Source organism: Anthonomus grandis, unplaced genomic scaffold (genome assembly GCF_022605725.1).
Source record: "Anthonomus grandis grandis unplaced genomic scaffold, icAntGran1.3 ctg00000774.1, whole genome shotgun sequence".
NCBI classification, from domain to species: Eukaryota; Metazoa; Arthropoda; class Insecta; order Coleoptera; family Curculionidae; genus Anthonomus; species Anthonomus grandis.
This window is the reverse complement of record NW_026088589.1, coordinates 1-17,554: the sequence shown is the minus strand read 5'-3', so window position 1 is coordinate 17,554 and position 17,554 is coordinate 1. Positions and strand designations below refer to the sequence as shown.

The window sequence follows — 17,554 nt, the reverse complement described above, 5'->3', positions numbered from 1 at the left end:
TTTAATCACCTTTTTAGGCTATATAACTGAAAATTTTAAAAATGTGTGGAAACTAGACAACATAGAATCGGTAAATATAAAACACATTTTCAGACACCAAAATGATCGTAAAGAAATTAATTAAAAAATAAAATTTGAAACCTTCGACGCATAACTTACTTGCGTATCTATCTTAGATGTAGGCAGGTAGACTTAGATTAATAAAAAACTCTAAATATGTACATTTACCAAGATTTTCAGATATAAATTTTCAGAAAATCGAAATAAAATTTAAAAAAAAGCTTAGACGAAAGTCTGAAAATCGAGTCACATTTAAACAGTTTCAAATGCTGGCTGAGAGCTATAAATCATGGAAGATTGCTAAATATGATCATACTATTATTATCTGAAAAAAGCTCAAATATTGACAAAACAGAGCATAATGCATGACTAAGAAGTGAAATAAATAAATAAATTTGACCTTTATTAAATTACCCTTAAAAAATATCAAAATGGCGAAGTCGAAAATGTTTTGCTATTCTTCTGATAAAAAAAGAAAAAATAGAAAGCAAAAAAAAAATACATTTCACCCACTGTTTATCCAGATTCTCCGTCTGAGGTTCGTGGATCACTGATGATTGCAGTTAAATGTTGTTTATCGTTTGTAAGGAGCATAATTTGGACAAAGAAGTGACATTTCATGACGATCACAAAAATCAATTAATGTAAAAACCAAAAACAAACTTGTCCATTTGAGAGCCATAAATTATGAATAACTATAATTAAATGCTGTTACATGGTTTAATGTTCAAAAAAAATTAAAGAGAGTTTAATTTGGAAATTGAGCTGGGTAACATACAAATATTAAATTAATTAATATAAATGGTAGTTAATTAAGTTTATAAAATTTTGAGCATAATATATCATAAAATCGCAAAAAATTAGAGCTACTACCTGCTACTATTTCCTACTTTACTAACCTCCCAAACGAGGTGTACAACTAAGTGCAATTAATAATTTAATCTAAGCAACCCCTATACAAGCTTTTCAGTTTATTACTGACGTAAATCATCGGATCTCACATCAGGGCTTCTAAATATGAATTTCTGTAATGCACCAAAGTGAAATCCACAGGGTTTCGATTAGTGATTTATCAGTGCCCATTGTAATTTGTGCCGTTGTAATTTCGAATTGTGTTCTATCGTTGAGCAGAATTAAATTCGGTCCAGTAGCAGCAACTCTGATTAAAACTTCTTTTTGGGAAATGGAGTAAAAGCTGCGTTTTTACTGAAACTTTTACGAAGGAAACTAATCGAAACAGGAATGTATAAAAACCTTACATTGTATAAAATATTGGTATACGCTATATAATAATTTCAATTTTAAGCATGCATGTGCGTTTTTATCAGTACCACCAATTGTAATGGTTAAATTCAATAATAGTTATTCATTATTTTAAAAACCTTTGTCAAAATTACTATTTCCAAATATTATTAACATACTTTACAAAATCATTACTTCTATTTAATTTTATAAAATTATGCATAATTTAAATACATACGGTGCTTCTTTCTCTAAAATGATAAACTAAAATTACATTGTCACTTATTTAAGTGTGATTAATTGCACATTATTGTTAATGAACATAGTTAATAAAATAATTAATGATTCCAAACCAGCATAAATTTCATTTTAAAGCTACATACATTTAAATTCCAAATTTAAGGCATAAAACTATGTCAAGCTAAAACAATTAATCCCAAAATCTGACTACAATTAAAATGAAATTGGTCATTTTAAGCCTATTGTAAAATAAACCGTAAACAGCATTTCGCTTTCACTTTGCTTGCAACAAGTTACAAAGCTGCTTTCATAGCGGCTGTAGCTTACACAGAATTGACTTGCATTGCGTCAAATAATTTAAGTCTAAAACCTGTTCCGAAGCCGTATTATTTTATTACCGCTTTATAAAAGCGCCGGCTACTTTATTTTGGATTAGTTGGGTTTGATGGTCTGGAGTTTACGGGATTTAGAAGAGTATTTCGATGCGGCACAGAACTATTAGAACTTTTTTAACACTTAAAATATTTATGTTTTTATTTGTTCGAAGTAAAATGAGAAATTTTTGATGAAATATTTTTATATAATTTAAGTTATATAATAAGTGAATATCACTTAAAAATTGAATAAATTTGGACGTATGATAAATGTTTTTTTTCTAAAAATTGCAATTTTTTTATAGGAGTGAACGTAATTTTTGATAAATAATTCATTGAGTTAAAGAATCTTCTGAATCAAATTAAGACTTTTCAGGGAAAAACTGTTCAGCAATCATATAAAAAATTTCACTTAAATATCACCCAAAAATTTCTTTTAGTTAAGTAATCGTAAATGTATTGTCGTGGTTAAACTGCCTTAAGAGCCATGTACAAAATTCTATTCTCGCGGGGTAAACATTGGCACTTAAACCATGTATGTTTTGCAGGTCAGTTTGGCAGGAAAGTTGTAATTCTCGATCACATTCCTAACCTTAACTGTAGGATTTTAAATAACATCATCTAAAATATTTTCTTCAACTTCAGCTCTACGTACAGTCCAGGGAGCTCCGCTATGTCGGTTCCTAGTTGGAGCAAAACTACCTTAAATTTTAATAGTTCTTAGTACTCAAAACTTGACTCAAAATAAGGATATAAGCATTTCTTACTAGTTTCTCGTATGCTCAAGATGACTACATGATGTTTATAATAATACCTATGATATTCTTATTATAATTCGAAATTATGATAAGCATTACAAACTATAGAAACTTTACTCTGATATTACCCAAAGCAAGTTGATTATTATACTATAAAAATGTTTCTGTGACAAAAATGACACTCTGTATCTCGCAAACTATAAACTTTTGGATAAAGGTATGTTTGGGTCAATTTACATATTTTTCGCAGGCACCCTATATTCGTTATAGCAATAAGAGTTGTGCATTTCTCCTGAAAATAATTCCTTGTTAATATTTTAAATTTTACTTTGTCTTTTAATTTGTTGATGTAACATAGCTAAGAAATATGGGTGCAAAATAGGTAACTGTTCTTTGTGCATATTATATAAGATGCTTCTTAGTGTTACAAAAATGTTTCTAATATTGTATTGTCTCTATTTTCGTGTTAGAAAACGGTTTAGCTTAAGAAGATAAAGCAGGAAGCTTTATACAAAGAGTGCTTTTAGAAGTAGGATTTTTGTCTCTTGATATTGTGTTTTCGCAGACTAGCGTCGTTTTTTTTTTAGAAAATTTTAATGACTCGTTACATCAGGTAATTAAGTTATTTTTAAACCCTTTACTTCAGATCACTAAACAGTAACTGTAATGAAAACTGTAAAGTCAACAAAATCTGTAGTAAAATTAAAATTTTTTAAAGTTCTATTCCGACACTAGTCTATCCACATAAGACTTGATCAACTCCGCCAAACATTTAAATTTTTCAATATATTTCATTTCTAAATATTTACAAGTTGACTGTCTGATAGGATTCTCTGCGACTTTTATTCTGCAATGGAGACTTATCTGCCATTGTGGTGGAAAATAAAATGCTTTTATGCATTTTTTGTATGTACCTTATGGCTTGAGAGATTATAATTATACTACATTTAGGGTTTTCACGTGAACCTACACTTTTAAGCTTTTCTAATAAACGAACACGAGTTTTCAAATACTTTTGCTAAGTCAAAAAATACTGCTAGGAATTTTTTAATTGAATTTAAGTAATTATTTTAATAACTAAATTAAAAAAACTCATCTTCAGTGCAATGGCCATTCCTGAAATAACACTGTTTTCGATTTAAACTATAATGTCTTAAATACTTTTCAAATCTCTCTCTCCAGTCGCTGTATCATTGTTGATGATAGGATTTTCTCCCATACGTTTAACTAACTTTTTACATTTTGTTTGGTCCTCTGCGTCTTTGGTCGAAAAGCTTAATAGACTAATCGGTCTATTTAGTCGAAAATCTACCCCTTGTTCTTATCCAAAACATTCCCAGATTTAATAAGTCTTTCTAAATTATCTTCGCTTTAGCTGGCTATATGACTAAAGAACCGAAGAATTCGTAGCGAGCAGATTGGGGATAATCTCGTTTTTATTTTAAATTTATTTTTAATAGAAACGTTAGAGCGACGAGCTCTCCAAAGTATTCGCAGCATTTGCCTCCAAGACCATATTTTAAAGGCTTCAATTTTCTGATGTTCAGAAGGACGAAGAGTCCAAGTTTCAGCACCGTATAAAAAATAGAAAAGACGAAAATAGAAAAGTCATCGAAAAATGTTGAAAAAATTTAAAAATGAGACGAGTGGGGCTTTCCATATTTTGGTTAGCCAGATCATGACGCTTTTTGCCATAATTATGCACTTTCGTACTTGCATTGGACATTCCTGGTCATGGTAGAGCCTAAGTTAACTCAATACTATATTGGTTTAGAAGATCAGTTAATTGTAAAGTGTTAAATCTATCGACTATCACTATTTTAGTTTTTTTTTTAATTAATTTTTAAGCCGACTTTAATGCTTTCGTGTTCCACTCGTCTGAGAAGTTTTACCATTTCTTCTTCTGTCGCTGCTATAAAAGTAGTATTGTCAATAAATCTTAAATAAATCAAAGGAGAACAACACAAAGTCTCGGTCTCAAAGAAACTCTCGCTCTCTCTCTCTTTTTTTTTTTTTTTTTTTTTTTTTTTTAGGCCGAGACTTTGTGTTGTTATTATTCTTTAATTTATTTATATCAGGGTCTCTTTGAGAATATTGAAATATTGAGGACGCCTTCTTTCAATAAATCTTAAGTTAATGATTTTTTTCTGGCTTTTGTAATGCCTACAGACCAAGTATCTAAAACGCCTTTTGATAATCGATAAAAAAATTTAACATAAATATCGTCATCAATATTTTTAGATTTTTGAAAAAGCTGTTTCAGATTTAATATTTGTTTCCTTGTTTCTTTTCCTTTTACAAAGCCTAGCTGTTCTTGGGCTATTTAGATAAATAGGCTTCTAATTTAGTTTTTAAGATTTTAAGAGGACTTTGCAAGCCTAAGATATTAGTGCCAGTGTTTGATAATTCTCGCACCTTGTAGTAGCTTCTTTTTTGGGTCATAGATATATATTAAAGTAAACCAATCAGTCACGCTCATTTTCCGGTATGCTATATGGCCGTAAAAATAAAAAAATTGGACGCTATTTTTCGAAGTCTGTTGGTTTTTGTACAGATCTGCACCCTAATTCCTCCAAGTTTCCTTCCTTTCCTCCAATCTCATCGATTTCAAATTCAAATTCAAAAGTAATTTATTTACCATAAAGAGTCAATGCATTGCTAGAAACAAAATAAAGATAATATATAGTCAACCTAATGTTAATTAATAAGGAAATTAAAAAAAAAACATAAAAAAGTATCATCTAAATTAATAAATTATTACAGAAAGACATACTTGTGAGCTTTTTATTAAATTATCAAGTCCCGATCGCCAGAGCATGGTCAGTCAGGTAAAATATTTCATTTAATCCCTTTGGAATTGTAAGCAAAAACGCTCGAAATAGCGATAATATTAATGGTAGGCAGTCTCGTATGAAACACGATGAAGATTAAACGTATTATAAGTTATTGAGTGTTTGATTTCTTCAAAAAGGCAGTAATTTCTTACATCAGAAGTGGGATTCACTCACTAAAAGAACCACAGAAGAAATATAGTGCAACCTGACCTATTTCGGGTATGCGCGTGTAAGCAATTTATTGCGTTGATCGTATATAGTGTGCGTTTTAATTTTACAGTGATACTTCAGAGCTAAATTGTATCAAAATGGAGGAATTAACCAGTGTTTTAACTGCTGTTCTTCGTGGAATTAAGCAACAACCTCAATAAGCTACGCCGGTGGTGCCAGCACCATCAGCGCCAATTAATATTCCAGCTTTTGACCCGACTTTAGACACGGAACTTCATACAGACGCGAGATCTCTGGGATTTGGGGCAATACTCTTTCAAAAAATAGATAATAAACTAAAAGTAATATCTTATTTTTCAAAACATGCCTCAAAAGAAGAAAGTAACTATCACTCGTACGAGCTCGAGACTCTTGCTGTCTATTGTGCAGTGAAACATTACCGCGTTTACTTATACGGAATCACATTTAAACACCGACTGTAACTCGCTAAAATTAACTCAAAAAAAGAAAGATTTGTTGCCCAGAGTCGCGAGGTGGTGGCTCTACTTGCAATCGTTCTTATCTACTTTAATATCGAGTATCGGAAAGGCAAATACATTCCACACGTAGATGATTTTAGCCGAAACTCACCGCAACCATCTGAAAAGATCGATTGTGTCACGCCCGTGAATGTTCTTACAACTGATAACTGGCTTAAAATTAACCAAAAGCGTGATCCCGAAACAAACGATATTAAATCAAAATTACTTGAAGGAAAGCTAACTCTGGACTATTTTTGCCAAAACGAGGTTCTTTTTCGAAAAATTAAGCCGACCCAAAACCCACTAATTTAAAGGGCTTTTGTTCCCAAGGGAAGTAGACTCGGGTTGTTAAACATTTTTCACGACGAACAGTCACACGTTGGATCGGATAAAACTTTTGCAAAACTAAACCACTTTTTTTGGTTCCCGCGAATGGCACGATTCGTCAAAAAATATTGTGACCACTGTCTTAAATGCATAGCAAGTAAAAAACACACTGGACGAAAACAGGGACTATTACACCCTATTGAAAAAAATCCAATTCCTTTTCACACAGTGCATTGCGATTGTGTGGGACCATTCCCTTTAACACCAGAGGGTTATAAATAAGTCCTTCTTTTAATAGATGCATTCAAAAAATATTTATTTTTAATCCCGTTAAAAACTTTTTCTGGTCCTGAGAGTAGTAAAAACCTAGAAATTTATTTAAACATATTCGGGAATACTAAATGGTTGATAAGCGATAGGGCAACTAATTTTACTGACCAACAAGTAAAAGAGTTACTCTCAAAATTAAACATTACGCAACATTTAATTGCTAAAAGCGCCCCCCGCGGAAATGGGCAGGTAGAACGATACGTCTCAACAGTTCTAGATCTGCTCCGCGAAGAAGTAAATAACAATAAGTTATTGGAATGGGCGAGCGTTCTCTCTAAGCTGCAACTAACCCTTAATACCACAGTCCAAAAGACGAGATTTTCCCCACTCTATTTGTTAACGGGGCAACTTATGGATACCAGGGATATTCAAAATTTAACAGAAAGTTTAAAACCAGTGACAACTACTGATCGAAATTTAATTAATGATCGTAAAACCGCCTACGAACGCTTTCCTCGTTGCGGTTTAGAGTCAAAAGAGCGATTTGACAAAAGACGAAAAACAACAAAAAATTTTAAAGTAGGAGATATAGTTTTCAATCCGTCTGGAAATTCGCACCTATCCAAACTAGATCCTAGGTACGAAGGTCCATTCGAAATCTTACAGTTGTTGCCTAATGACCGGGTAGAAATTAAAAATTTAGCCGCTAATCGCAAAAGAACTGTAATGATGCGGGTATGGCCAGGTGAATTTGAAGAGGAAAATATTTAAAATCATTGTTTATTTATGTTTCTTTTTTTTACTTTCTTTTGCTGATATTATAAAAAATGTGTGTGTTATATCTGGAGATATGAATAGTTATTGATTACGTTGTAGTTACTATTCAGTATTTGATAATTTGCTAAACGATAACCGTGTGAGCTTTAATATTAGTTAGTTATTTGTAAGCATAGACTTATAACCAAGGATATCCTTGGTTATAAGTCTATGTTTGTAAGTTATAGTAAAGGTCAATAAAAAAAAACTACACAATATTGATAATAGTGTGGTTGAAAGACTTGCTCTTTGCATCAAGGTGATGGGACCTTGAGTGTTGAAACGACGTGCTCTTTGCCTTGGTGACTGATTGGTATTAGTATTTCTTGCTAGGTATTTGTTGAAAGACGTGCTCTTGCGACAAGGTCATTAGGACTTGATCGTTGAAATGAATGTGCTCTTTGCAATAATGAGTAATGTCTTGTCAAAAGGCCAAAGACCTGCTCTTTGCATTTAGATCATGAGTATCTAAACGTTGAAATGACGTGGTCTTTGTATTATCATGTGATTAAAATGGTATTTGGTAGTACGGGCTAAAATGTAAAATTCGGGAACGAATTTACTGTCAGGATTGGCCGTGTGAGCTTTTTATTTAGTTATCAAGTCCGGACCGCCAGAGCATGGTGTAAAATATTTCATTTAATCCTTTTGGAATTGTAAGCAAAAATGCTCGAAATAGAGATATTATTAATGGTAGGTATCGGGTGATATTTTTAGTGACAGGCAGTCTTGTATGAAACACGATGAAGAATAAACGTATTATAAGTTATTGAGTGTTTGATTTCTTCAAAAAGGCAGTAATTTCTTACATACTCATAAATTATTACACCATTTTAAGGACGGAAAATGTCAAAAATTCTCAAGAAAAATAACTTTTAAATATTCAAAAGAATTTACTGTATAACTGTAGTCAGCGTTCCAAATAATTCTTTTTCTTCAAGCAATTTGCGTATAAAAATACTTCTTTTATATAAAAAAGATAGTACTATTACAGAGAATAGAACTTTTATACAGTGTGTCCCAGGATGAGCGAATTTATACGAAGAAATGACAAAAAATCTTGTAGTTGAATATTGACCGTTTGGTATCCAGCCCTGTTTGATTAAAAAATAAAATTTTGCATATTTTTATTTTTTTTAAATCAAGCATGCCTTGATACGAGCATTTTTTAAATCCTATGAGTAGGTAAAGTAGTATTTCTAGGCAAGATATTAAGAAAGTTTTAAAGAAAAACTTGTTTAGAATGCAAAATTATCTTTTTTTTCAATAACGTAAACATTTTTAAATTTATTTTTAATATTCTAAACTATTTAACATTCCTTAACAGTTTACTCAAATTATGAACGTTATGCGACACTAAGAATTTTTTAAAAGTAATTTATTTAAAAAGAACAACTGACAGAGTGACAGGTTATAAATCTTTTACAATACGATAATTTACTAGGTCACAATAAAAAAAAAACATACACAAAAAAAGATTAAACTAAATAAATAAATAATTACAGAAAGGCATACTCATAAATTATTGCACCAGTTTTACAAAATTATTACTCCATTTTTAGGACGGAAAATGTCAAAAAATATTAGCACCGAATTTTTTAACACTCTGTATAAAAATACTTCTTTTATATAAAAATACCTTTATTTATTAAATAATTTTCTTTAGGTTTTTTCTAACCAAAATAATAAAACATACATATAATAAAATTAAAATAATTTTATTATAATTAAACCATTTTTACTTATTCTTAAAGGCCTTTTAATAAAATAACGAGAAAAAAATATTAGCGCATAATTTTTTATTTAATAACTCATTATATGAATATTTATCCTACAATAGAATAATCTTAGTAATCTATGCGTTAATTGCATCGTTTATTTCTGAAACACCCCAAGCGACATATTTGGTGATTTTTGTTTTTTTTCAGAATATTAAAGTTTAAACTTAAACGCATCATTAAGTGCAGAAAAAACCCAAGTACGGCTACGCGTTATGTTTTTATTCCCCTTACGTTTAAATCATTTAGTGTAGAAACAACCCAAGTGACATCACTTGAGTTGTTTCTGCATTAAACGTGTGTCATGTGGCAATGACGTATAGACAATTCGTCAGATGTTTGTTTGTTTTGTTATAACCTATAAAATATTTTAGTGCAATTATTATTATTTGTTGAGGTGTTAAAGTAAATTAAGCGATTGTCCTTGTTTTTGTTTGAAATTAGATGTATAATGTTAGAAAGTAAAGAACCAGTAGCCAAAAGACGGCGAGGTGTTGTGAACTCATCCAAATATTTGAGAAATCAGGTTAAATATGGTAGAACTCATGGAAAACAATATCTAAATTATAAAGGGAATAGCGTGTCTGCAAAAACCATTGGCAAACCATGCAGGTAAACTTTATAACGCGAATATTATTTAACACTTTATATTCGTTTATTATTGTAGCTGCCCCATGAAATGGTTTATAAAAGTTGACGAAGATAATAGAAAATGTGTCTTTACAAAATTTTATGAGATGTCATCAAAAAATGAGCAGGATACTTATATACAAGGTCGAATTGAAATATGCGGGGTGAAAAGGCGAAGGAAGATTACACAGCCAGGTATCCAAACAAATCGCTCATATAACCACTTTATTAAGGCAAATGCTATTAATATTAAAATCTGTCAAAGTGCATTTTTGACAATACACGGAATTTCAAAAGAGCGCATGAAATGGATTAAAAAGCTTTCATGTAATAACCAAACATCCCAAGATCAGAGAGGTAAAAACATTAATGTTAATGTTGTAAGCGATAGACACAGAGACGAAATAAAGAAACACATCTCATCTTTTTCTGTAAAAATGAATCATTATTCGAACAAGGAGTACCAGTACCTTAATGCTAAACTTAATCTAAAAATCATGTACAACTTATTTAGGGAAAAATACCCAAATTATCCTATCAAGTACAGCTACTACATTAAGTTTTTTAAAGAAAACTTCCAGCTTCACTTCGGAAGGCCGCAAGTGGATGTCTGCAATACATGCGAAGATTTAGACCTTAAAATAAAGAACCCTCTTTTAAATGTTGATGCTAAACGGGTGGCAATAGCTGAAAAAATGGTACACCAGCGAAGAGCTAAAAAATTTTACAGTACTCTCAAAACAGCAACAGAGGAATGCCAACAGCGAGATGACTTGGTCGCAATTTCATTTGACTTTATGCAAAACCTGCAGTTGCGAGGGTTTCCAACACAGGACAAATTTTATTTATCACAGTTAACTATTGGTTTATTTTGTATTACCAACTTGAAATCTCAAAAATCCTTTTTTTATATTTATCATGAAGGTATAGCTTTCAAAGGGCCGAATGAGTTATGCTCCTTTATTTTAGATTATATTCATAAAGAAATTAATGAGAATGTAACTGAGCTGCACTTGTTTTGTGACAATTGCCCAGGGCAAAATAAAAACCTTTGCATGGTTAAAATGTGCATGGCTCTAAAATCAACAGGTCGATTTGATAAAATTTCACAGTATTTTCCAATACGCGGGCATTCTTTTCTACCCTGTGATCGGGCATTTGGGACCATAAAACGAAAGGTAAAAGATTTGATAGGGTATATAATGTTCATCAATATACTGAGCTGATAATTATTTCTAGCGCCAAGAACTATTTGACTGTCAAGGAAGTTGCCACAGAAGAGATGTTAAATTTTAAAAAATGGTGGCCGAAATATTATAAGTTATGTTGTGTATCAGATGACACTAAAACGAAAAAAAAATAGAAGCGAGAAGGTACAGTTTTCAGTTTCCCAGTACCATCACTTGAACCACGAAGAGAATGATGTTGTCAAGGCTTCCGAATTTATAGATGGATTCACCTAGCATAAATTTAGTGATTTTCATCAACCAAAAACATGCAAGGAAATAATCAAACTACCAATTGATAAGGCATATAAAGGTCCACTACCAATAGGAGCCGTTAAAATGGATAACTTAGTAACTTTGTTGCGTTAGGTGTCTAGTGAATATCAGGACTACTACAAAAATAATTTAAACACTCATGCTCGTAAACCAGAGAAAGCTAAAAAGTAAAAAGATTCGAATAAATACCTATAATTAAGGTAAACTTTAAGATTTCTAAACCTTTGTAATAATAAAATTAATTTACTAAAATGTTAATTTGTCTTTATTGCAGAAACAACCTAAGTGCAGTTTTTCAAAATCATTTTTAAAGCACGAGATATATTTTTTTTAAATCATTTTGTTTCATACTAAATAAATACATGCAAATTACATCTTTAGACCATCTTAAAAATAAAACAGATACTTGTGTCAAAATTATATGTTTTTCTCACCTCCTAAAAAATTAAAAAAATTTCGCTTGTGGTGTTTCAAAAATAAACGATTCAATTGTAAATCAAAATGGAATTATGCTGAACATACAAATAATAATTAAAACCCTTTTTTTATTAGCAGAAAAAACATTAAAATAGAAATACGCCTGACTTAAATGAACATGATATCTATTTAAATTTCTAAACTATTTAAACATTCTAAACTATTTAACATTCCTTAACAGTTTACTCAAATTATGAACGTTATGCGACACTAAGAATTTTTAAAAAGTCATTTATTTAAAAAGAACAACTGACAGAGTGACAGGTTATAATCTTGTACAATACGATAATTTACTAGGTCACAATAAAAAAAAAAAAAAAAAAAAAAAAAATCAAACTGAATATATAAGTTATTACAGAAAGGCATACTCATAAATTATTGCACCAGTTTTACAAAATTATTACACCATTTTTAGGATGGAAAATGTCAAAAATTCTCAAAAAAAAAGACTTTTAAATATTCAAAGGAATTTACTGTAAAGCTGTAGTCAGTGCCAAATAATCAATTTTTTTCAAGCAACTTGCGCGGGCAGTACCTCTCAGAAGAAGCATTTTAGAACACACATTTATAGGACAAAAAAGTCTTATTTTGACTCCACCAATACGCTCTTAAAATATTAGCACCGAATTTTTTAACACCCTGTATAAAAATACTTCTTTTATATAAAAATACCTTTAGTTATTGAATTATTTTCTTTTTTCCAAGTAAAATAAGAAAACATATAAAATTAAAATAATTAAATTACTTATAATTAAACCCTTTTTACTTGTTCTTAAAGGTCTATTAATAAAATAACGAAAAAAAAATATTAGCGCATAATTTTCCCTTATTTTTTATTTAATAACTTATATAAGAATATTTATCCTACAATAGGATAATCTTAGTAAAATAGAATTACGCATAACTTAAATGGATACGAAATCGATTTCTCAATAACTAAAAAAATTTTTAATATGTTTTCATTCTGTTAAACTAATCAGTTTACTTACATACATTCTATCCTACATAACCCTTTAAATAATATAAAGGAAATAATCTAATTTGAATAATCACGAATAAATCAATACATTAATTCTTAATTAGGAGAAAATGATGCAGAATGACACTAACGACCTAATAAATCATATGCGTAGATAACTGTTTTCTAAAAGCAGAAAATGACTTATGAGTCTGGTACTTAAGACTTATGGCACAGCATTTAATACTCAGCATTTTATACCTCAAACTAAAAATTTTAATTATTTAAATGTGTTAATCATTTCAATATTTAAACAATACTTCCTCTTCACCGTTATTATATATTCATAAATAATTAGACTAGGTTAGGGTTAAGACTGGCAAAAACAATAGTTAAAGACATTTAATTAAAGGGTTTATGCGATAAATTTCCTAGAACGTCAAACAATAGACTTGTATGAGATCTGAGCTGTTTACAAACATTTCATAATGACATCGATTAAAATACACCCACGACGTGCTGTTACAGATTATTAAGTCCTCAGTTACATCGACAATTGCTCATCGATAATAAGGGTTCATTGTCTATTAGCTAGTTGCTATTTAGTAAATTAACAATGACAAGATTAGTCAGGGTTAGAATAATAACTGTCAGAGATGGATAGATTTACACATAGATATAAAGGTAAATTAGAAAAAAAATTAAAAAAAACTTTATTGGACGTTGCAATAGTGGAAAACCTTCTTTCAAATCCCACAAAACTCATATGAAATTTTATGATCCATAACCGTAAATCATAAACTCAACGATTTGGCCTAATAACGTACTCAAGGCAAAAACGAATAACAGTAAAAATATTTGGGTTTAACCTAAGGTTAAATGGGATAACCCTTGCTCGGAGCAGAGTAAGTTTATCCTTATATGAGATCGGCTTTCAGATTGACCCGAACCTGTTTAGATATAACCCTTTATCGACAAAAAGTTCCTTAACTGGTTTATATTTTTAACTGTTTTTATTTTTTTTTGCCTTAACTGGTGATCACGAGGACTGTTACAGTGACTTGGGGAGGCTCCTTCTGTTTTGTATGTTTAAGAAATACTGCTCAGAAATTTATTTTACTCTGTATTACATTTTATAATTTAATTTCAACCCTGGCTCTGTATAAAATAATTTCGTATAATAATATTCGATGATTAAAGTTTTCATATTTTTATTGCTGGAGGTCAATGAAAACCACTAAAGTCGCTACGCTCCTATACATCTGGTCTGGAGTTGAAGAAAAACAATCTGTGAAATAGTACTGTCTGACAAATCTGGAGAAAGTGGGATTGCCATATGTACAGGGTGTCCCAAATTCAAGGTTGATCATTGGAATCTCGGAAACCGTAAGAGTTACGGAGTCGGTTAAATAGAGGCAAAGTTGCGTAATTTGGAACTTAATAAGATACGTTTAAAAAATTTTAAAATTCCGGATATTTCCGGAGTTATCCGAAAAAAACCGAAATTTGTCAAAATCGTTTTTACCTTCTACCGACTTTATGTAAAGAGATATCGGAAAACTAAAAACAGTTTTTCATTGCCACTTTTTATGTATTACAACATAAAAAAAATTACAGCTATAAAATAATCTGTATTTGATATAGCTTTTTTTAAACCAATTCAATGAGAATGTATCCTTTCATTATATTAAGTTTAACCGGCTAATGTCATTTTGTCATGGCCTACTATATAAATTTAAAAAAATCAAAATATTAGGTTATATTTGTCGTAGTTCTCTCCTTTTGTAGGTATATCCCAGTAAATTACCTCTTTAATAAAATGTCAAAGTAACGTTATAATATTTATCAAATCGCTTTATTTATGCATTTGCCATATATCTACGAATAATATATACATAAAAACTCGATAACACCCCACCACGCTAATATCTTTAAAATTGGGGTAATAAGACACACCAAAATGGTTCGTATCTCGTTAAAAGTATATAAAGTAGCTTTCACAAATGGAGTTTTTCTCATATTGAATAATAAATTTACGCATGCAAAATTGAATGGAAATTAAGGGATAAAATAATGGAATTATGTTGCAAATGATTTATAAGATATTAAAGCATTTTTAGTATATATTTGTAATGTTCAAATAAAAAAGAAAATGGGCCTAAGTTTCATCCATCAAAGTGTAGCCTCAAGGTGGGGCTAAGCATGTGTAGGTTCACACGGGCCCTTTTACACTTTAACGAAAGTGGTCTAGTAAATAAAGTGTTTTCAATTAATGTTTGCTAGTTATTTATTTTTACTGCTTAAAGATAAATTTGAAATTAGGGCATTAATAAATACCTCGCTTTATCCGAAATTCCTTATAATAGAAAATAAATAGACAGATAAATGAATTTTAAAATTACATTCGATTGGATAAACCTGCCACCATTCAAACGTTTTATGGGTCATTCACATGTAGTCGACAATGATTTTTTTAGGCTTTTTTAGACTTACGAAGAACTTAAGTTATTAAGAATTCTTATAAAAAAAAACATACACGAATTAACTAAGTGGAACATTATTAAGCTAATTTGGATTCGTAACATAATGTAGCGATAATGGGAAAAATGCAAAATGGAGTTGGAAATTATTAAAGTTGGATTAGTCCACGAATTATAATAGATAAATATCAGAATTTTTCAGATTAAAAAGCAAAAAACCTGTTAGTAATAATAACAAGTATAGTCGCTTCGCTCCTATACTTTTGGTCCGTGGGGACCAGTTTGGAACCTCTAAGTCCTGTCAGTGATGGGCCTTAGAGGATTTCTTAAAACAAAACAAAAATTATCAGGTGTACCAACGTTCATATGCCAAGGAAAGAGATGACCAGTGGTTGGGGTATCATGCTTCAAAGAACCATAATTTGTTATATAGTCGCGTTGTGTGTCGATGTACTGTCTTATATTTCAAATATCTGTCAAAATATATTAATTGTATTATAAATTAAGCCTGAATATCAAATTCCAACAGAATCGGACCAATAGCAAAAAAGTTACGGTAGTCACGTGAGCTGGGCTGAAACTCAAATGTCAGTTATCTGTCATAATTTATTAGTTGTATCCTAAATAAACCATAAATACCAAAATTAGAGAGAAGTTCCCATAAGAGTCTATTTATTGAAATAGAACAAACGGGATTTTACGTCGATTTGTTTTAATTTTTCTTTTTATTTTCAACAGTAATAGTCATAAAATATCAAAAGAATTGACAGGAGGAGAATAAGAAATAAAAGAAACCATCAACGAATTGAATCGAAGCTATAGAAGCCGAGATATTAGTAAAAATGTGGGAAAAACAAAAGAAAATTGGTTTTTTCCCACGGTATCATTTTTTTTCTTAAAATAATTATTGACAAATTTTAGTTTTAGCCCTAAACTGGCAATTTTCACTAAAAAAAACCCAAGAAAAAATTTTTTTTTTTTTGGTCGAAAATCGAAAGGGGTATACCCACGAAAAATTTCAAAAAAATGGTTTTTATTTTTTTATTAATAAACTATAAATCTGACAACTTTTTGTATTAAATAAGAGTTCTTCGCTACATTAAGGGGTATTCGCCTGTTAAAACGAATCGGTTCTAGCTATTATACAATCGGAGAAAATTGGAAAAAACTATTAAACATAAATATCGAATTATCAAGAGCCCTATGAAAAATTTCAATTTTTTATTTTTCTATCCTGTACTACTTCAGAGTATCTTTAAAAAAGATTATTACCAATTTGACTTAAAAATGAACGGAAAACTTATTTCTTTGCATTTTTCGATTTTCGAACAAAATCCGAGGTCAAAATGACCATTTTTTCAAAATATGCTCCGAATTCAAAATTTCTTTTTTCTGGTTAAAGACCATTCAAAAACTAATAAAAAAGCTTTATGACAAAATCTTCCACGATTGATACGAGTGCCATAATATAAAGGGAAAACTTAGGTTCCATAAGAGCCTATGTATAGGGATAAGTTAACCGGGATTTTACGTCGATTTTTTAAATTTTTCAGTTTTATTTCGAAAGGCAATTGTAATAAAATATAAAAAGAATTAACAGGAGGAGAATAAGGAATAATAAAAACCACCAACGAATTCGAAATTCGAAAAATTTCGAAAATCGAACCTATAGAAGTCGAGATATTAGTAAAAATGTGAAAAAAAATAAAAGAAAACTCGTTTTTTTCCCACGGGAGCATTTTTTTTCTTAAAATGATAACCGACAAATTATAATGTAAGCCCTAAGTTGGCAATTTCCAGTAAAAAAAACCCAAGAAAAAAAAATTTTTTTTGCTCCAAAATCGAAAGGGGTATAGCCATGAAAAACTTCGAAAACATGGTTTTTTTTTTTTCTTAATAAACTATAACTCTGACAACTTTTTGTCTTAAACAAAAGTTTTCGGGAATATTACGAGGTATCCGAATGTTAAAACGAATTGATTCTAGCTATCACAGAATCGGAGAAAATTGTAAAAAACTATTATTCATAAATATCGAAATATCAAGAGCCCTGTGGAAAAACTTTACGTTTTTATTATTCTATCTTATATAACTTCAGGATACCTTTCAAAAAGGT

General features: G+C 30.3%; 1 protein-coding gene across 2 annotated transcripts; it reads left to right on the top strand.

Moving 5' to 3' along the window:
* The first annotated feature begins 9,560 nt into the window (after positions 1 to 9,560).
* LOC126749795 (uncharacterized) lies at positions 9,561 to 11,775 on the top strand. Of its 2 annotated transcripts, XM_050459466.1 has the most exons (4): positions 9,565 to 10,003; positions 10,059 to 10,216; positions 10,991 to 11,199; positions 11,261 to 11,775. In XM_050459466.1, exons 1-4 carry the CDS (start codon positions 9,843 to 9,845, stop codon positions 11,315 to 11,317), a joined length of 585 nt encoding a protein of 194 aa, XP_050315423.1. In that variant the 5' UTR covers positions 9,565 to 9,842; the 3' UTR covers positions 11,318 to 11,775. The 2 variants fall into 2 exon arrangements, with proteins under 2 accessions (XP_050315421.1, XP_050315423.1); XM_050459464.1 differs by having other exon boundaries at positions 9,561 to 10,003; positions 10,059 to 11,199.
* Positions 11,776 to 17,554: the final 5,779 nt, after the last annotated feature.

What these genes read in the sequence shown, in the direction of transcription:
- LOC126749795 (XM_050459464.1), top strand. Translation starts at nt 9,843, where the DNA reads ATGTTAGAAAGTAAAGAACCAGTAGCCAAAAGACGGCGAGGTGTTGTG. An exon ending in ACCATTGGCAAACCATGCAG is followed by an intron (nt 10,004 to 10,058) that starts GTAAACTTTATA and finishes TTATTATTGTAG; the next exon opens with CTGCCCCATGAAATGGTTTA. An exon ending in TTGGGACCATAAAACGAAAG is followed by an intron (nt 11,200 to 11,260) that starts GTAAAAGATTTG and finishes AATTATTTCTAG; the next exon opens with CGCCAAGAACTATTTGACTG.